General features: G+C 34.1%; 1 protein-coding gene and 1 pseudogene across 1 annotated transcript in view; one reads left to right on the plus strand and one right to left on the minus strand.

Moving 5' to 3' along the window:
* Positions 1 to 20,803, minus strand: part of LOC137924397 (clavesin-1-like) — a 29,370-nt gene extending 8,567 nt beyond the window's left edge. The window contains exons 1-4 of the mRNA XM_068767796.1: positions 20,671 to 20,803; positions 7,324 to 7,474; positions 3,560 to 3,664; positions 2,536 to 2,683 (exon numbers count right to left, since the gene is read on the minus strand). Coding sequence (XP_068623897.1) covers positions 2,536 to 2,683; positions 3,560 to 3,664; positions 7,324 to 7,474; positions 20,671 to 20,803 — 537 coding nt within the window. The remainder of the gene's footprint in view (positions 1 to 2,535; positions 2,684 to 3,559; positions 3,665 to 7,323; positions 7,475 to 20,670) is intronic.
* LOC137924163 (uncharacterized) lies at positions 1,657 to 2,482 on the plus strand (annotated as a pseudogene).
* Positions 20,804 to 21,460: the final 657 nt, after the last annotated feature.

Consider the following 21,460-nt stretch of genomic DNA (forward strand, 5'->3'; position numbering starts at 1 on the left):
CTTATAATGAGCGCGGAGACTCTCAACAGCGCGATGCAAACTTCTGTTGCGTCTACTGTGGCGCCATCTGTCATTTATCCGTTTCATTGCCGCCGCCGCCGCGATGCGATCGACGGTCACGTGGGTAAGAGCTCGTTGCTAGGCAACGCGTGTTTGAGTGGCGCGCGATGTGCACGCCACAGACATATTTTATTAGAACTGCCACTATAACCTCATTAAATGAATGAAACATGGAGCAACATGGCGACGCATAACGGCAGACATGACTACAATCACACTAATAACAGAGCGCGACTATGAAGAAATAATTAAATAAATCACTTTTGTTAATATAGTTCTTTTAACATGTTCACTGCGGGCCCAATTTTGAAGAACTTTCAGCTGGTGCGGCTGAGGTCGAATCAGCCTCAAGCTGAACTTCCTAGTAGTGCGGTTGAGGCCTTTTCTGCCTTATGTTTCAATTATTTTTTTTACAATATTGAGTCAATGCTTCGCAGACATAAAGAAACCTATATTTGTCTTTGTCATACCTCATACGGTTGAGTGTAAACAGCCGCCGCACTAGAGAGAAAACACGAGTTTTACGCGCCGCACCAGTGCAAAGTCTACCATAAGGCTGAATCGGCCTCAAGCCGCAGTGAACGTGTTAAACCACGTAATGTCAGTTCAATCAGCCATTCCTTAACAATACAAGAAACAGAGGCAGAACACAAAAACAATGGGTTGATGACAAGCAAGTGTCGGGTGTGACTTGTAACAGAGTGTCTCAGGACTCCGGCACGGCTTAGAGCGCCGGTCTGGCGTTGAAATCAGGGAGGAGACAATACCCTCCCTGATAGGTGGAAAAGAAACCATAAAAGAATTCCTCAGTTATTGCAAAAGAATTATACAATATGCAATAGAAAAAATAAAAGTTGGGCATCAACAAACAAAAACAAAAACCAAAAAGATATGTAAAAATAAATAATTTTAAACTGTGATAAAGATAAAGATAAAAATGTGATACAACAAAACTAGAAATTAAGAAAATGTAAAATGAAAAGAGGATGAAAGAATGGTAAAACAGAGCAAAAGGGAAAGAAAGCAGAATTGTGGTATAAAAGAACAGAATGAAAGATTATGTGAAGAATGAAAGAGAAGAGAATGAAAATAAAATAATTAAGTGAATAAATTAAATGCTAATAAAGTCCCTTTCCCACCATAAACGAGAGGCCCCCAATAGCGGGGGTCATAAAAAAAAACAGAGTGTCTTAAAACAGGACGGAATGGATGCCATTGTAGTAGGTCTTGGTCGACTGTGAAATTTAAAAAAATAAATAAAAAAGATGAGCGCTTAAAATTATTATCCGTGAAAATATTATAAAAATAATACAGCAATGATGTCCAAGAAATTTTTAGATTCTGCAACATTTTACCTATCCACAAAAGAGTTCGCGTGTCTTTACTTATAAAAAACTACAATAATAATTAAGCACAAAGTCCAATTGCTCACAATATATGTACAAAAAACATTACTCGCGAAAAACTGCAAACAAAATATGTTAATTATACTATTACGGAAGTAGGACATTAGTATATTACAGGGGTAAGCAACCTTTTTAATCAACGGGCTAATTTAAAGGTCTTTATTTATAATAAATTTTATCATCATAGCTGATGTATCGATTGAGGAACAACACAAAGGAAATCGTCAGGAGAACAGTGGAAGAATTTTCTAGAATAGATGTACTTGTGGAAAATGCCGCAGTAGCCTCTTTTGGATGTCTAGAATTTGGAAAACATGAACGCTTACGACGACGCAATGGTTGTAAACGTTCGTGGAGCTGGCTGGGTTGATCATCTCATAAAAACCAAAGGAAACATATCTTGCACGGGTGCGTTGCATCTATACAGTCACCATTTACTACCTTACTACACGTCAAAAGCAGTCTCACACACAAGGCCTTGCTCTGGAATCACGAGAGCAAAGTGTAAACACGGTTACACCAAATCCAGTGATGATGGAATTACTTCCATCACTTTACGTGAAGGCAAGCTATGCATTGAACTGCGTTAAATAGAAGACAGTGTTTGTGCAGAGTTAAATAGAAGAAATGACTGCGAAGGAGGTGGCTGATGTGATCTTGTTGGTAAACAGTGAGAAAATGAAGGTTGCTACGGGCTCTAATTTCGTTGTTTACAATGGTTTCTTACTGGTGAGTAGTATGTTGCAATTATTACTTGCTTGTAAAGTTTACAGCACATGATTTTGTTTAATTTTAAATTATTTTTTTCACCGTGGAACATTTATATAATAAATTTTTTATCAATACTAATTACAGATTGCTTCCAATGCAGTAGTATAGGATTACTATCAAAATGTTTGCGATAGATAACCTCTGCAAGGAATAGATCTGCTTCGAAGATCGGCCTTGTGCTGCCCATGTCTGAATCCATGCCTGCACGCTTCTACCCTCGCTACGCTTACCAGCTCATCTGGTAATCACTCGAGAAACTCTTTTGAGAATATAATTTCTTCTAGTTTACAAGACTCACCTGAAGGTAGTACAGGAGATGTTGGATGTTCATCAGATCCAACTTGGCGATGTGACCAAGGCTGACCTTCTCAAAGTCGATCACCAAGGTGAAGCCGGGCCAGGTGCCTTGTTCGTACTGCCATATATCCAACATCATTAAAACCATTCTGCAAAACAGGATAAGCTGCAGTTGATGTTTTACTGATCAATACTACTTTGAAATGGACGAAATCAGTAATCACATATGCAAATATTTAAAAAAATCAACGATAGATAGTAATAATTTATGACTCAACATTAGCGTACAATAATTGTCTAATACTAAATTCGAATAAACAATTATACTAAATTATTGCAATTATTCCATAATACTTGCGTTGAATAATGCAGTTTATATGTAAAAAAGGCATAAGTCGAGCATTTTCAATGATATGAATGTTCTCTTTTTTTCCAAAACGATGAGCCATCTTGTCATTAAAATGTTGAAATAAGCACAAAATACGCAAAACAAATTATACTGAAAGTTCGTACTGTGATGACCGTCGAAATATTTGACACAAAGGAGACCGCTGGGAGCAAAAGACGAATTTTACGATCGGGCCAGTCGGGGCTGACGGTGCGAATCGAAAAATTGCAGATGAGATAAATAAGGCAATAAAGTCGTTTTTGCATCTTTTACAGGCAGGCAGTGAGATGAAATAATTTAAAGACTACAATAGAGGCTCATTCTTCAGGTGGCTTAATTGTTACTTTACTACGCCTTTCCATTCGCGTCGAAGTGTCTAGAAATTAACTGCCAGCAGTATTTAAGGATCAGTACCAAGGAAGGCGGGGAGCTTATTGCCTGACGTTTCATCAGCGATAGAGATCGAAGTAGAGTTAGTAACGTGAATACTGAGGGTGTTGTATGGTTACGTAATTGAACGCGAATAATCAGAACACGTCAGTGGCTATGTGTCTTCCCCTACCTCTATGCCACGTAAGGTATAACATTAGTTCTAATCTAATAATATCAGCTAGAAGACTAGGACAAAACTACAAACTTGATACAACTTCCAAAATTAAAGTTCTTTGGATCGGTGTCCATGAGACGTGTGTAGCAGACAGCGGAGCCGTCACGAGCTCGCGTCTCCAACAATGTCACCAGTCTGAAATAAAATATTTTGAAATACAAAATCCGTATATATAAAGCATTGTTCTCCAAACTTTTTGGTATCGTAGACCCCTTGCTATGTTTTTCCATGTTGGGTAGACCTCCTACTTACCTGATATTGATTTCCAGTAAATTTCTAACTGTAGTCAAGTTTAGTGATAAAAAGTTAAAGTAAAAACACATGTTAATTTATATATTTATTAATTGAATTTAAATTAAAACTACTCAAAATAAAATTTTGTATCTGTTATGTAAAACATACGTAACATTAAATAAACTATAAATAAAATAATATAAGCAATAAGTCAATATTTTTAGTGAGAAGGATGAACCTGATGCTTTAAAAATAAATTATCAACATTTAGTGTCAATTTTGTAAGTAATTAAAGTAATTTTATAAACATATATAATAATTTTTTTACTTCATAGGTACTATTATAAATAATGTAAATGTTTTGATATTATAAGATAGTATGATGTAAGTAAATAGGTACTATCAGTGTATGTGTTGAGATCCACTATCGTGGACCCCCATTTTCATTTCATGGACCCCCAAATTTTTTTGTCGCTGACGTAGACCCCTTGCAGGTTGTCATAGACCCCTAGGGGTCGATATAGACCACATTGGGAATCACTGATCTAAAGTGTATTCATAGCTCATTATACTAGGACATAAACTCTGATAGAGCTCTTGTAGGATCATTACCTATCTCAATGCAGCGAGGATTCACAACGTGATATGATCTGAGAAGAGTCCATGATATTTCAGCCAAAGATCGTCCACTGCTGGGAATGGTTCACCCTTAGAATTCTGATAAGACTGATAGTAAGCGACGTAGATCCTGCATCTTCTGGTAATGTTAACAATTTAGTTCTATCACAAATATCCTTAATTCTGCTAGTAGTGTCTAAAGGCACCGTCACTTTTGACCATACTGACAAAGTTCTTCACCTAACCATGGGGCTATATAACATATTTGTCGCCGAGATCAATTTAGAAATGAGATTCGAAGGTTGTACAGGCAGTGCGCAGGCTAAATAACGCAGATGAAGCCACTGGGGTAACTTGTTAGCACTACTCCCAATATTCTTTATTTAATCTTAATTATATAGGCGCTGTAATTTAAACAAAAGCGGATGTCCATGCAATTTTTCAAGGGAAACTAGCCGTTATGTTTGTGCAGTTCGTGTCATATTCGCGTAATATTGAAACTGTTTTAACTAGGATCAAGCGATCTATGTTTTTCTGGTATTATTGTAGAATGTGTTTATTGCTTTTTGACTATACACTGGTAAAAGTAATTCATCTAGATTGACTACTTTTAGTTTTAGATTGATTGTAGATAAACACAGAATAAAAATTGTTGTTAGATTTACACTACAGACCATATATACACTATAGAAATTTTCAAGAAAATGGTTAAGAACTATTTACAAGACCTATGATTATCTATATGTTAATTAATTTGTTTTTCTTTCTCTGTTCCTTTATTCTTTCTGAGGTAAGTGCGATCGAAATCAATTTTATGTTTTTATTTCTCGCAGTATTATATTTATATTATGTATTATACCTTATTTATTATAAATATTTATGTTATATACATATGTATGAATGTTTATGTATGTTAAAATACGTATGTTTTGTAAATGTCAACTACCCATTATTATTACTTCTACCTGTTCCATATTATGGTTGTCTGTAAGAGATTGCCTTGTGTGATAAGACCGGCCGTTGTACTTTCTTGTATATTATTGTGAAACTATTAATGTATCCTAAAGTGTACAATAAAGAATATTAAATAAATAAATATAGACAAGCCAAAATGTATGTACTCGAGAGTGAGATAGCCGCTAATGTATCTTGCTATTACGTTTATTTATGTAAAAGCATCGACGTATAGCTAGTTTGGCAGCAAAAAGTTTTATTTTTAAACGGTTTTATTTAGTTCGACCCGTACGGAATTTATTTGGATCAAAATTAGAAATTGAAATTTAAGCACCTTCCCGTTGTCAGATTGATCTGAAATTAGGTACACACATTTAATTTAGATGACAATACAATATAATAAAATCAATAACATTATAAATCTAAGATGGCCGCCGATACAAAATGGCGGATTACGTATTTTTCCTTAACCCACTTAATATAGGTATCAAATGAAAGGTCTACACTAGTAAAACACGATGATTATGTCAAAATTTAAAATTCAAGATGGACGCCGTTCCAATATGGCGGACTAGGTACATATTTTTCCACAACCTCCACAATATGGGTATCAAAAAACCGTTTAACTTAAAAGTTTTTTAAATGTATTTATTACGCATATTTTCAATCAGTCCGTATAAAATGTCTACTTTGAAATATGTTACGTTAATTTATTTTTTCTTTTGAAATACGACAGGTCTATACATCTGGCGGAACAAATTCTACATGGGCAGATATTAAACAATAATTAATTTTAATATGTATGGTATTAATAATATTTCAAAAACTATTGAATATTGGATAGGATGTAACATACATATATTGACAGCAAAAGAGTTATATATTCACCCATCAAAGCTTTCACATCTTTTATAAATCATCCTGTATATTGTATTCTATAGATAAGTATGATCCGGAAATCACAATCAATATTACATCTCAGTATAATATACTTTATATTTTATGTTATAGCATTAAATAAATAAATAATTCATAGAGAATTTAATAGAAACCTGTTTAATAACATACATACGGAAAATCTTTATATACCGGTAAAGGTGCATTGATATTAAAACGGCAAACTACTAGATCGGAAAAATATTTTTTATTATATTTTAGAGACTAAAAGGCTGTATACTTACAGTCCAAAGTCGTGAACTTTTACAAAATAAGAATTCATAGATTACCTGAAGGATGGCGACAAGTTGTAACAAATAACGGAAGACATATGGTTTAATATCGACCACATATTGATATAATTTTTTTAATACGACCGAACTTTCCCTCCAACCTGATTGATAAATACACATTGCGCGAAAAAGTCTCGTATAAAGCACAAAACATTGCAGTCTTGTTAAAATTTAGTAAAATTACTTAGTAAGTGTTCATTTTTTTTTTGTCATTTTAGCCTAAAAGCAAGCCTGTGGGTATAAATCTGTGTTGTTAAACTTTAAAACTATGTTGTTGTGGAGTTTCTTCCTGCTTCTTCTTCATATTTACAACACCTTGCGAAGCAAAGTAGAGTCATAAATAAAATAGATATCTTTATAATTGGCGTCTGAGTGACAAGTACAAAGACAGCCGAATTGTGGCATGAAAGAATAGACCGAAAGACAATGTGAAGTATGAAAGAAGAGAAAGTAAATAATAAAAAATTATGTGAATAATTAAATTTGCCCGTAAAGTCCCTGTCTCACAAAAGGGGTACGAGAGGCCCCCAATGGCGGGGGTCATTAAAAAAAAAAAAGAGTGACAAGTACGAGGGAGTCCGAACCCTGGGATTGATGACGATTTAACAATCATGGAGATATATCACGAAGATTTTAGATGATACAAATCCGACCTAGGGGAATCCTATAGCGCGGGTATGTAAAGAGGGAAATCCCCGCGTAAAATAAGGTACAGAGGTAAAGATTGCGATATTAAAAATGTTCAATAAAGTTACTTACAGTGTGGACATCGTCTTTTCCATGTCGACTACATTTCGATCCTTGAAGTATGTGTGGAAAAGTGTACGGAGCGTGAAGTACAGATCCAACACCTGCTTCGTGACGCCTGTGCTACGATCACAGCAATGGTACGTCAAGATGAGATCCAGATCTGAAATGATAAACATCGATGATAGAAGAAAAAAATGTAAAATTCACGTTAAGGAGTAACTAGATTTTTGTCAGATTATTTTATATCTGATGGTTCAACGGGAGTCATTAAGAAATAAATTCAAAGACACATTCTCATACGATACTGACAATATATTTACGGTAACCCAAGTTACATATGTCACTTATGACGGGCCTTTTAAGAAGGCTTAAGGTCACCCAGAGACCAATGGAAAGACCTGTGCTCGGAAAGAACCAAGATCACCGACGTAGCTCGAAGAATTGCTCGTCTGAAATGGCAGTGAGCGGAGCACATCAACGCGCAACCAATGGTCGTTGGGGCCGAAAGGTTCTCTAGTGGTGACCACGAATTGGTAGACGCGGTGTGGGATGGACCCACACTAGGTAGACTGACTACATGATTAAGATCGCGGGAAGTCGCTGGATGCAGGTAGCGCGATCTCCATCATAGATATCTATGGGGAAGATATATTATGATCACCACACTTAGAAGTCGGACTGCCGATCACAGTGTGGTATGGTACACAGAGGGCGCTGCTGTCCATCCTCTGGAAACATATTTTATGGAATCAGGCGTTACCTCGCGGAAGTCCATCCTAAGTAAGAAAAGGACCAATATTTAGCCACTTCCGCACATGCTGTGGTAGTCGTGCAATGAAATGCACCGCCCGCCAGCCCGCGACGGTGATGGCGGTTGTTTCTTACTCTGGAAACATGTTTGTAAGCAGTGACAACCCTATATACTTAATGCACTAAGTGTTGATTATATAAGACTGTATAGCGAAAATCAAACCCGCTACCTACGATCGTAATTCTCAGTCCTTTATCACTGTGCTACCACAGCTCGATCAATACCCCTACGGGAATAATATCATTAAGAAGTGCATTATTTATAGTTCTGTCTTTTGCCGATAGCCTAAGTCCGTAGTGGCAGCTGCAAATTTTTCTCTATAGGCTCTGCGCACTGATCGCAGACTGTCCCGCATTTTATGCGTTACGGGTTGTATGCCAGTTTCGGTTGGAGAAAATAATAGAAGAAGAGAACATTGCTTTATTGATAAAAGTATATAAGATTATGTAAAGAGGAAAGTCACCAGGCCTTTTTGGTTTACTATCAGAAGGTAGTAAATAAAGTAATAAAAAGTAGTAGTAATTAAAAACAAAATAGGTTACAAAATGAGATAAAGTAATCAAATTATAATATATATATGATAACTAACTAACTAATATATATGATAACTTATGTCTATATCACAGGTATAGATATCAGTAAAAATAACGTGTGAAATATAGTAAATATATAAATGAGTTGATATTGTAAAGTAGCAGGTATGAAAGGTAAAGAAATAGATGAAATTGAAAGATAATGTGAACGATAAAAGAAGAATGAATTAGAGATAAAGGTAGTAAATTAAGTAATAAAATATAATAAAAAGTAGTAGTAATTAAAAACAAAAAAAATTACAAATGAGATAAAGTAATCAAATTATAATATGATAACTTATGTCTATATTACAGGTATAGATATAAGTAAAAATAATGTGTGAATTATAGTAAATACACAAATAATTTGATATTGTAAAGTAGCAGGAATGAAAGGAAAAGAAAGAGATGAGATTGAAAGATAAAGTGAACGATAAAAGAAGAATGAATTAGAGATAAAGGTAGTAAATTAAGTAATGAAATATAATAAAAAGTAGTAGTAATTAAAAACAAAAAAAATTACAAATGAGATAAAGTAATCAAATTATAATATGATAACTTATGTCTATATTACAGGTATAGATATAAGTAAAAATAATGTGTGAAATATAGTAAATATATAAATGAGTTGATATTGTAAAGTAGCAGGTATGAAAGGTAAAGAAATAGATGAGATTGGAAGATAAAGTGACGGATAAAAGAAGAATGAATAAGAGATATTAACACTTTGCCGTACGCACGTTTCGTAGAAACTTATTCGCTTGGTGCCGGCAGCGCTAATTCGGATTACTAGGTTTTTCGCCGGCCGTTTTTGACATTATCGGGAAATTATGAATTGTAGTTTTGATCAACTCATCGCTAGTTCTCATGTGATCTCAACCCTGTTCCCTTAATTTTATGAAATTTCGAATAGATACATACGTAAATAAATACAAAATTTGTTTGTTTTATATATTTGTCTATTACCATTCTCTTTAGTATTCAGCATTTTTCTTTCGTATGGTATGAAGCAAAGCAGTCTACAAGATGCAACGTCGAATTCGCCTTGTAAATATTTCACTATCTTCCGACGATTCTGCTCCACTTTCACTATTTTCATCTCCAATGTCTTCTTCCGAATCGGCCAAATCGTCCGGAACGTCAGACAAGACGTCCGCGCATTCATCATAAATAATAATATTATCTATTTCGTCTGCCATGATGAAAGGGCACAAACACTTATAAAAACAAAAAACTTTTTGACGTGTGTAACTTATTGTTACTTAAACAAAACACCAACAGAACTCAATAGCAACAGAACTCAGCGATACTATTCATACTATTTTGCGTGCGACACTACTGTGGTGTCGCCGGACGGCATAAGGTTAAAAAAGACGAAAGAATGAGAAAATAAAATGAATGTATAAATGATTAAGCAAAACTTTCTCTTTGAACCCAAGAGATGGGCTTGTACAAGAGGTCCCCAAGAGGGCCATATAAATAAGAAATAAAGATAAAACATTTCTCTACAGACTTTAATATCATCTGTGATGCAACTTATGTGATTAGATGTACTTCGACAGTTAATTATAGTTTCGCCTAATTGTCCTATAATAATGCAATTAGATGCAATTGCAAGTACTTCTTCCACGTCTCATGTTGCATGATTTGAATAATGCAAGTTCATAATTGCACAGTTATTATAGATACTTTAATACTTCTATTAACACCATAGTCTATAATATTTCTACACTGTAATTTCCTGTATGGTTTTATTTATATACAGGGTGATTGATAACAGATGTAAAAGATTTAAAGAGGTGAATGTATAGCTCTTTTTCTGTCAATGTATGGTAAAATAAATTATTTAAAAATATGATAAAATCATTTTAAAATTCTAAGTATTAAAATTCAATACTGTATACAAGACATATATGTCTTTATACAGGCAGAAGTTATTCCTGTCGCATTTCAATTGAAAAAAGTAAGTTAATATTACATACTATACAGTAATCACTTTATATAAGTGAATGTATCACAGATTTAAATACTTGTAACCAAACATGCTCGGCAATTTTGCGGTCGTCGTTACTAGGCTGACTCATATTGTGGTTTATCTGCGCGTCTTCCCAGTGTGGTTACCAGCTGGGTCCAGAAGGTGCTTCTCGTTGTTCTTACTCGGGGTCACCAGTGTAGGAGTGGTCGTAGTACTGTAGCTTCTTGTTCTTCTGTAGCTTCTTGAAATGTTGACCGCACCTCCGCTAGCACTTATAATGAGCGCGGAGACTCTCAACAGCGCGATGCAAACTTTTGTTGCATCTACTGTGGCGCCATCTGTCATTTATCAGTTTCATTGCCGCCGCCGCCGCGATGTGGTCGACGGTCACGTGGGTAAGAGCTCGTTGCTAGGCAACGCGTGTTTGAGTGGCGCGCGATATGCACGCCACATACATATAAAACATCGGACCGTCATCAAGGATGTGTTTAATATAGCTATGGAATATAACTTACTTTGGAACAACTTACTTAAATACAACTTTGGAATATATCAGGAGTGAAAGAATACGTAAGCGAAAGAAGTAGCCAATATAAGCCAGTGGATTCGTAAGTTCAACTAGCAGAAGGGAGGCCGTGCATCACGCAGAACAGACAGCTGCTAGGCCCTCAAGGTTATGAAGTGGAGTTCTCTTACGAGAAAGGGCGGCTTTTAACGTCCACTATAAGATAGATGACCTTGACAGATAGAAGAGTCATCAGAAGACGTATGGAAGATGTTTTAAATCAGACATATTGGAAATCAACGGTCTCTTTCTTGCCCAACTGTGGGAATTCTTGCTGAGATGATGGTGAATAATGAACGTAAGATATATAGGGTCAAATTATAACAGGACAGATGACTTTGTTAAGATTGTCGTAAAAATCATGAATGTCGCTTCCAGCCGGTCAGACAGTAAACCTTTGACGTTTAAAATGACGATTAATGTATTGTTGCTAACATCGCGTTAAACTCACGTTTATTATCCATTACATGTATTATAATACACGCTAATAATATATCATAATTGTTGTGAACAATATTTTATTACAATAAAATAATATTTATAATCCAATGTTAGTTCAAGGTTCAAATTTATATAGTTAATAATTATATATGAGCAATGGTAGCACAGCGCTAGAGGACTGAGGTTTGCGATCGTAAATCGCCGGTTCGATTTACGGATACATTCTTATATAATTCACACTGTATGAATTAATTGTATAGGGTTGTCACTTTTCACAAATAAGTTTCTACACAGGTTTCTACAAGTGTATTATGGTTCTATTAGAAAACCATTATATAACATACAAATACGAAACATAATATTTACAAGTAAGAAAAGGACCAATATTTAGCCACTTCCGCACATGCAGTGGTAGTCGTGCAATGAAATGCACCGCCCGCCAGTCCGCTGATAAATGCGTATGCGGCAAACAATGCGAATCACACAACCGCCACCTCCAAGTTATTCAACACGTGTTTCACCCCTCCACGGGGCATCTTCAGGAGTTATGTTACACCGATTAGTGCCAAACGCAGAGTCACTACTTTTGTACTTTTGTTGACTCTGTGTTTTTGTGTGCATTTCATTGCACGACTACCACTGCATGTGCGGAAGTGACTAAATATTGGTCCTTTTCTTACTTAGGATGGACTTCCGCGAGGTAACGCCTGATTTCATTAAATATAATATTTACAACTTTGGAATAAATTTTTTTTTACTGATATCGATGTAATAAAAGTTAATATACTGTATACAAAGCCTTCAGATAGATTGTTATATGTGTTGATAGATTTCCTAAACGCTACGGTTCGGACACGTTTCACGAGGATATGGTGGATATCCTGTACTGCTTCATAATTTGTGCAATTTAGAGTAAGTGTTTTATTCATTAATTTTTAATAAAATAAAAAAAATATTAACTAGTGGAACGTGCTCTGATTGAAGCCTTAGAATTATCTAAATTATATTACTTACATTGACAATTAATTATAGTCGTAGAATAGAAAACATTGTCGATCATAACAAATTTTAGCATTTATCTAAAAACAATCTAAGTTAAGCGGTTTCGTCAGCCATCTTTACTTATAGTGTATTTGTGCTTTGGCATCACTATAAGTTGAGTAAAAATAAAATAATAAGTAAATTTTGAATCGTGTAAACACCAAATTTTCGTTTAGTTAAAATTGATCCTTCCTATTTAAGATAAAGTATATTGTATATATATTGATACATTGATAATAAAATACATGAAGCTTTCCAATAAGGTACCTACAGTTTACTTGCTCTAATTTTGACCACATTATCGCTAATTATCAGGTGAGTTGGTGATCAAACGTGGACAAGTGAACGGGTAAAAGATCACTATTGTTAAAAATTAATTGAACTATTTTAACTATCATTTCTAAAACCATTGATTTTTAAATAGAGTTTACCATACATAAATTGAAAGTTAATGTTTTAGCAGCTCTGTATATATATCGTACTAACAACTCTAGGCATCGAAAAGAGCCTTGTTTATTCGTTCCGGTTTTCCGGATAGACATTGATTTAATCACAGGTCATTATATCTAATCTATGTCTATTAACCGGCTTTAGATGGCTTTGTCATTCTAGGTAAAAAACAGCACAGTGGAATTAATAATTGTTTTGCCTATAGACCAATGTATTATTGAAGATCTATACTACTAATGCCTCCATGGTGTATTTACAAGGCACCGTGAAAAACTGACTGTACTAAAATTACTACTGCAAAAAGTATATTTATTTGTAATAAACGGATTCACGTTATTGGACTACTATTAGCAAAATTCAAAACGTATATTAAAAATAAATTGACAGAAAAACGAATTTTTAAATGACAAGAATCTTTGACAGTGATGTCGCTTGATTATTTTAATTTAGGCTATATCTAATAAAGTGTATGTTTAAAAATCTATGACAAACTTTATTAAAAGATGTGTTGTTGTGAAGTTTCTTCCTCCTTCTTCTACACAACTATAACACTTTGTGAAGCAGAGTAGAGTCAAAAATATAGTAGATTAAAAATGGTCAACTTGACCACCAATAAGAGTTCCAATGTAGAATAAGTAAGATTATCTTTTATGTTTTAAATGCTACTTTTAAACTACAAAACAAAAAGTCTTTTTATAGAATCCTACTATAGTAGAGTATGAAGGATTTTTAATAATAATGCTTGGGAATGTAACGCTCTACTTCTGTATTAAGAATATTGTAAAAGTATATACTATTACACACACGGTGTCTGTGTAATATCTTAACAATATAGATTTATACATATACACTTTATCAGATATAGCCTGAATAAAATCAAAAAAATCAGGCGACATCACTGCCAAGGATTCTGGTCATTTAAATATTCATTTATTGAATAATAAGCCTTATCTGTCAATTTACTTTTAATATGCGTTTTGAATTTTGTAAATGGTAGTCTAATAATGTTTTGCCGAATTTTATTAAAAAATCTATGTCCGTTTATTACAAATTGTGTGCAAAGATATCAATCAGTCACTCGATTTATGTCCGCAAACAATGGCGATATAACAAGGTTGAAATTAACTATTTTGAAGGTTAATAAAAAACAAATAGATAAAACCCACACAAAACATTTGATAACATCTCGAAGCAATGTATTCTGATAGCTTGGAACAAAACATACGTCTGTATTCTGTGATCCAAACATTACATTTTTTTCGTTTTTAATAATATTTATCCAGTTCAGTGATTCCCAAAGTGGTCTACATCGACCCCTAGGGGTCTATGACAACCTGAAAGGGGTCTACGTCAGCGACAAAAAAATTTGGGGGTCCATGAAACGAAAATGGGGGTCCACGATAGTAGATCTCAACACATACACTGATAGTACCTATTTACTTACATCATACTATCTTATAACATCAAAACATTTACATTATTTATAAAAGTACCTATGACGTTTGTGTAAGTTGTAGGATTGGCTTTGTGGTCGCAATACATTTTGAACTTGTAAAAACCTGAGAGTCGCAGTCTCGTGTTTATTTAATGTTACGTATATTTTACATAACAGATACAAAATTTTATTTTGAGTAGTTTTAATTTAAATTCAATTAATAAATGTATAAATTAACATGTGTTTTTACTTTAAGTTTGTAACACTAAACTACAGTTAGAAAGTTAGTTTGTAACTTCACTACAGTTAGAAATTTACAGGAAATCAATATCAGGTAAGTAGGGGGTCTACCCAACACGGAAAAACAAGGCAAGGGGTCTACTACACAAAAAATTTTGGATGACTCTTATCCAGTTCTAATTAATTTTAAAAACGCTCTATAACAATTGTTATATAATATTCAGTTCCCATCCAACAACAAGCAAGTTTCGTTGGCGTCACGTCGAATATATATTAAAATATTTACTTTTATTTTAATTAAATGTATATAAGTAGTTGCTTCAATGCAGGCTTTAAAACTAAAATGGACTGGTCATATATCGACGATCAAAGGCTGTAAATGGACCTTAAACAACGACAGGTTTTAATGGACTATACAAGTAAAAGAAAAATCAAAGAAAAAGAGGGAAAAATTGGGTGATCGCTAAGTATAGAGAGAGCTGAAAGAAGGCTGAAGAAGAAGTCATACTTTTTAAGGTCATTGAAAGACAGGATGTAGACCGCTATCGGTTCTACCAGCAGTCCTAATGAAAATCTATGGCTGAATTAATAGTGATCATGGAGAATTTCATTGTACTCCTATTCTTCCTCGAATCATTAACCTCCTTGCTGGGGTCGTGACCTCAGGACATGGAGCGATTTACATCTTTATTACGTTGTAACACCATGTCTTACAGCTGAAATTATTATATGCATTCTATATGATGTAAATATAAAATATAATCCAAATGTAATGATAAGGGTAAAACTAGAGAACATGTCGAGTTGTACATCTAATTTAATCACATTATCGTCAACAGACGAGGTTTATTTGATGATAAAAAAAAACGAAAAAGTTGCGAGGAAATTACTACAAACAAAAGTTTTCTTTTCACATATAAAACAAAATGCGAAACGTATTTAACTTATTTAATATATTTTACGAAAATTGAAACAAAAAGCTATCTAAGGAATTAGATCGCGGGTACAATTCCCGGATGCAATCTCATATAATTCACACTTTGTGCATTAATTATATAGGATTGTCTCTGCTCACAAAGAAAGTTCCAGAGGATTGCTAGCAGCTTCCTCTGCGTACCGTAATACCACACTGCGATCGCCAACCCGCTTGTCAAGCATGGCGATTGTAGTGATATATATACACACACACACACACACATATATATATATATATATATATATATATATATATAATATATATATATATTTTTTTTAAAGAGGTTTAAAAATACGTTTACGTATCATAATTATTGAATATATGCTATTAGAGTAAGTTGTTGATCTTAGTTTAGCTACTATCACTTACCTTATTAAAATTATTAAGTTTGTAGATTGTATATATGTATATAACCCATTTTTGGTAGTAAAGTATCAAAGCTCCTTTACAGTAGAAGGTAGATCCTCGTACTAGTTTGTTAAAGGATTATAAGGCCGTAGAGATTTTAGAAGTTTTTCCAGTGTTTCCCTATCTCTTTCGTACCATGCACCACTTTGGCCTATCTGAAAATCTTATGCCCCTTTATTTTTTAACCTTTTTAGGCGAAGCATTTGACCTCAGTCTCTACTGACGTTGAGTGACGAGGTCTACGATGTTACATACTTGCCCAGAAATCTATTCTAATCAATAAGGAGAGTCGCAAGATCTTTCTAGAGTACTGCAAAAGGGAATGTGTATATGACTTGTCAAAATAAATACATCTCTCATAAAAGTCTCTTATACCGTAATATGTATTAAACCGTATTTTTTTATATGTGCTATATACATATGTATGTAAATTTGAATGTATGTTTTATACACGTTAAATACTCATGATATATATGTCTACTGTTTCCATATCGTGATTGTCTGAAAGAGATTGCCCCGTGTGATAAGACTGTCTATTGCATGTTTTGTTTATTATTATGAAACTGTGAATATTTTCTAACGTGTACAATAAATGATATTAAATAAATGAATGTAGTGTGAAAATAGGAAATATAAAATGATATTATAATTAAATAATAACAAAGCACAACAGAGCAAAATGTGAACCTGTTTCTGATGGAAAGGCGACGAAAGTGATGTAATGAATGAAAGGATTAGGATAAAATGAAAGTAATGAAATAATTTGTGAAGAATAATTGACATTGAGATGTAAAATAATTGACAACATAATTAGGTGATAAAAAAAATATTTTATTAAAAATATTTCCTGTGTACCCAAGATAGGTAAAGTACGAAAGGTCTAAAACGGGGGTCATAAAATGAAATTAATATAAACATACTATTACCCCGGAATGCACTAGGAGATAGTGGCAGAAAGTCAGTCAAAAGACAAAATATTTATTCTATACTGCAACAGGTGAATAACTTTGTATATATATATATATATATATATATATATATACACATTTATGAATCTTGCAATAAGTTTAAGATTTCACATTTCTAGAATAATAAACATCTTATTTAACTGTCCGCTCACGTATTACATTCGCAGCATCAAAGGATTATATCTCCACTTAAATATTCTGTTCCGCTATTTTTTTCTCGCATTAAACACAACATACAAGTCAGTAAATACCAAAGTAATATGGACTTGAGACCTTTATAAAAACTACTAAGAAATCATTTAGAGATTCAAAACTTGTCAAATTGTACGTATTTATATGAACTTATTTGACAAATTAAATATCAATGGTTCTTATAACGTTCTTTAATCCTTTATAGACGAAGCATTTGACCTCTGTCTCGCCTGATATTAAGCGATGAGGTCTAACATGCTGCATGCTTGCCTAGAAGAAACCTATTCACCCTTGTCTTAGTCTCCTAAGTCATAGTTGTCTGGAAAAAATGACGTCAGGAGATTGTTCCACACCTTGGATGTTTCCACTATAAAAGTATTAGCAAAACGCTTAGTGCGTAAAGAAAATTTCATTCATGTACGGATGCAATAAATTCCTATATCTTGTTGTCTGATATAAGAAAGGAAATGGTGGATTTATTTGGTATAACTGCAACATACATTTAGCAAAATAATCACAGTTGTCAAAATGTTTTCGCTTATCTGTCAATCCATCGGTCTACGCATGCGCAAAATGTAAGGACGCGCGGCGTATGATTTGTAGGCGGTTGTCAAAACCGCGTCTCACGACGAAAATTATTATGAAATAAAATACATTTAAAAACTTTTAAGTTAAACGGTTTTTAAACGGTTTTATTTGATACCCATATTGTGGTGGTTGTGCAAAATTATTTACCTAGTCCCGCCATATTAGAACGGCGTCCATCTTGAATTTAAATTTTGACATAATCATCGTGTTTTACTAGTGTAGCCCTTTCATTTGATACCCATATTTGAGGGGGTTAAGGAAAAATATGTAATCCGCCATTTTGTATCGGCGGCCATCTTAGATTTATAATGTTATTGATTATATTATATTGTATTGTCACCTAAATTAAATGTGTGTACCAAATTTCAGATCCATCTGACGACGGGAAGGTGCTTATATTTCAATTTCCAATTTTGACCCAAATAAACAAATTCCGTACGGGCCAAACTAAATAAAACCGTTTAATATAATAATAGCGAACGGCGTCAAGTAACATGTGTGTTGTTGTTTGTGAATTTGTATGAAATCTTTAGAATATTGAATTAAAGACTATCTTATATTAAATTTTGAATCAATATTTAATATGTACAAATGAGTGGTAAAAGTTTTATGTAATAATTATTTCATTCGCATGACAAATAATTTATTACGGCGTTGGTGTGTCTGTGACGAACTGTGTCTATCTTTCGTCTAAGCGTTTTAATTTTTGTGCTCCAGCTCGTTAGGTGTTGTCTCTAACATTGCCTACCTAACCTGTTAAACTCTACCACACACACTACAAAATTCAGTGTGTGGAACACCGATAAACTAGAACATTTTCGCCGATGCTCCAATCTCTGAAGCTAGCGCTCACTGAAACATCGTCTGCAATTAAGTATGAAAAGGACCAATATTTAGCCACTTCCGCACATGCAGTGGTAGTCGTGCAACAAAGTGCACCGCCGCCAGTCCGCTGATAAATGCGCATGCGGCAAACAATGCGAATTACACAACCGCCACCACCAAATTACCCAACACATGTTTCACCCCTCCACGGGGTATCTTCAGGAGTTATGTTACACCGATTAGTGCCAAATACAGAGTCTAATCGCTAGCAATGTCTTGGCTTGTCTCTGTATGGAGTCCTAAGCTTCTCATTTATATATTTATAATTTTAATAACTCGTCTGCAATTGTTTAAAGTTATAAAAGAGTCTATAGCATAACAATAATGACACAAATATTGAATTTGTTTAGAATTAATACAGAAAAAAAAGACTTAGAATTTTTATTACGATCTACATTCCACATACATTAGCGTTCGTGCCTTTGATTATACAATTATGTACGATATTACTATTTTTTTTGCTTACGTTTTTGTATGAAACATTGTTCACTAAGTCTCCTAAACTATTAACTAACTTAAATTGTAAACTAAGTTGAAGTTAACTAATTATAATGATTATTTAAAGTAATTAATGTCTTGTTTTTTTAAATCTGCCGTAACAATATCTAGTTTTCAAAATTACGTTTCGTGCGACTACTTCCTCATTCCTACTTCATATTGCCATCCGCAGGTTATGCGCTAGTACATACATACGTAATAAAACACACAGGCATTAATGTAACAAATAATTATATATGTATTTATATGTAGAAGTAGCTATATAGTGGTTAGGAATTTTAGTTCTATCGAGATGAAACTTTCCAGAAGTTCAATCATTATTCTTTTAACGCTTTTACGTATAACTTTTATATATAAGAAAAAAAGAAAGAAAGATGCAACAGGACATGGATTAACAAATATCGCAATAAGCCATTCACACAATGCCTAATTGTTAGAACCATTATGGTATTAATCCTGAATATACATGTGTCAATAAAGGCCGCACGATCCGTATCCGGAATCGGACTTCTGTCTCTTAATCGTGAACAGCGAGGGCGATCCGAGCACAGATTCGCTTCCTCAGATTGCCGAATGATCCAAACTGTCATACTAAGTCGCACACACAACACATCACACATAGAGCTGCCACTATCGCGTGACTGCCCAATAAAATTATTTGCAAGTTCACAGAACCTTTCGCTCCGTGAACTCATATCAGACGAAGCTGTGAAAATCCTAAAGTTAGCTGTATCAGCATCATTAGGTCAATAAAGGCATTCGTTAAAAGTATTCCATATGGAACAGTCATGTAGTCTGCTTCCCACAATAATATTTTACTTCAATTACAACAGAGAATCTCTCTCGACTTGTTTATAATTCTGAAAAGGCTTTTCATAAAAATCTGTCTAAAATTGGTATGATTTAAAACGTAAAACGTTGGGAATCAAGTCAAATTTCATTGCTTGAAAACATCTTTATTAAAAAGTTATAAAAAACACAATTTTTGCGTTATACTAACATGTATAACTTATGTGTCGATTTTGTGACTATGTAAGTTTAAGCTAGTACTTTGGTGAGCAGCGACTCTAACGCAGCCTAACTTAGAACTGCCTCTATCACTATCCGATATCCCTAGTTCAATTGTTTTTCTTGGAAAAGACGTCGTGTGTTTGCTAAGCCTTGCAGCCAGCTTACTTGTCTAAGAGAAGTCTAAGAAATAGATAATATCTATAGCTTAGCTTGTGCATTAATCTACAATAAGCTGTCTCCTGTGTTATTAGCAAGCTATACAGAAGTTTTGTTTATAAAAATGATCATTAGTTATGTTACCTGTTACATATTTTCCCGGTAGATGGGGCTGTGTGTCGAGCCATTGTCGCAATTTGGCAATGTCCTGGGGCGAGATTCCAGTTTTCTTCTTATATTCTTCTTCAAGAGGGAACTCAGTGACCGGAGACCCCATATTTCTGTAACAAATCAAAATCACTTTTAGCATCTCTACTGTTGTGTACTTGAAAATTCTTTTTGTTTGACTGGGATAAAAATAATTTAGTGCTAATGTTGTGTCGGTAAAAAAGTTATAAAAAGCAAAAATTTGGGCAGTGTTGACCAATCGGTAGATGTCTGAGACATGCGATCGTTGGTCGCGTGGTAGATTCTAGGGATACAATCTTATAACAGGTGGCGCAAAAGTAATTTCACAATGTTAACGCACCTTAATTTTTACAAAGGGTCACATGCTACATGTCATAGTGCTTTGATATTAATGATTCAAACATATAGAAAATAATTTATTAATAAGCACCTTGATATTCGGTGATAATTAAAAAAATTAAGGCACGTTCACATTATAACATTACTTCTGCGCCACTTGTTCTAATTCACACTGTGCAATTATATAGTATTGCTTCTGCTCAGGAATGAGTTAACAGGGGATTGGTAGCAAAATTCTCTGCATACTTTAACACCACATTGCGATCTCCAATCTGCTTGCCGAGTGTGATGATTATGGTATATCCCGCTATTGAAATCTTTGGGAGAGACCTAACTTGCAGTGGGCATCTATAGGCTGTACATAATGATTTGAGACATAAGTAAGTCCACTGCTGAACACAAGCTT

This window comes from Battus philenor, unplaced genomic scaffold (assembly GCF_028537555.1).
Source record: "Battus philenor isolate CCGP_79_NKW_IND1 unplaced genomic scaffold, ilBatPhil1.0.hap1 SCAF_23, whole genome shotgun sequence".
Taxonomy (NCBI): domain Eukaryota; kingdom Metazoa; phylum Arthropoda; class Insecta; order Lepidoptera; family Papilionidae; genus Battus; species Battus philenor.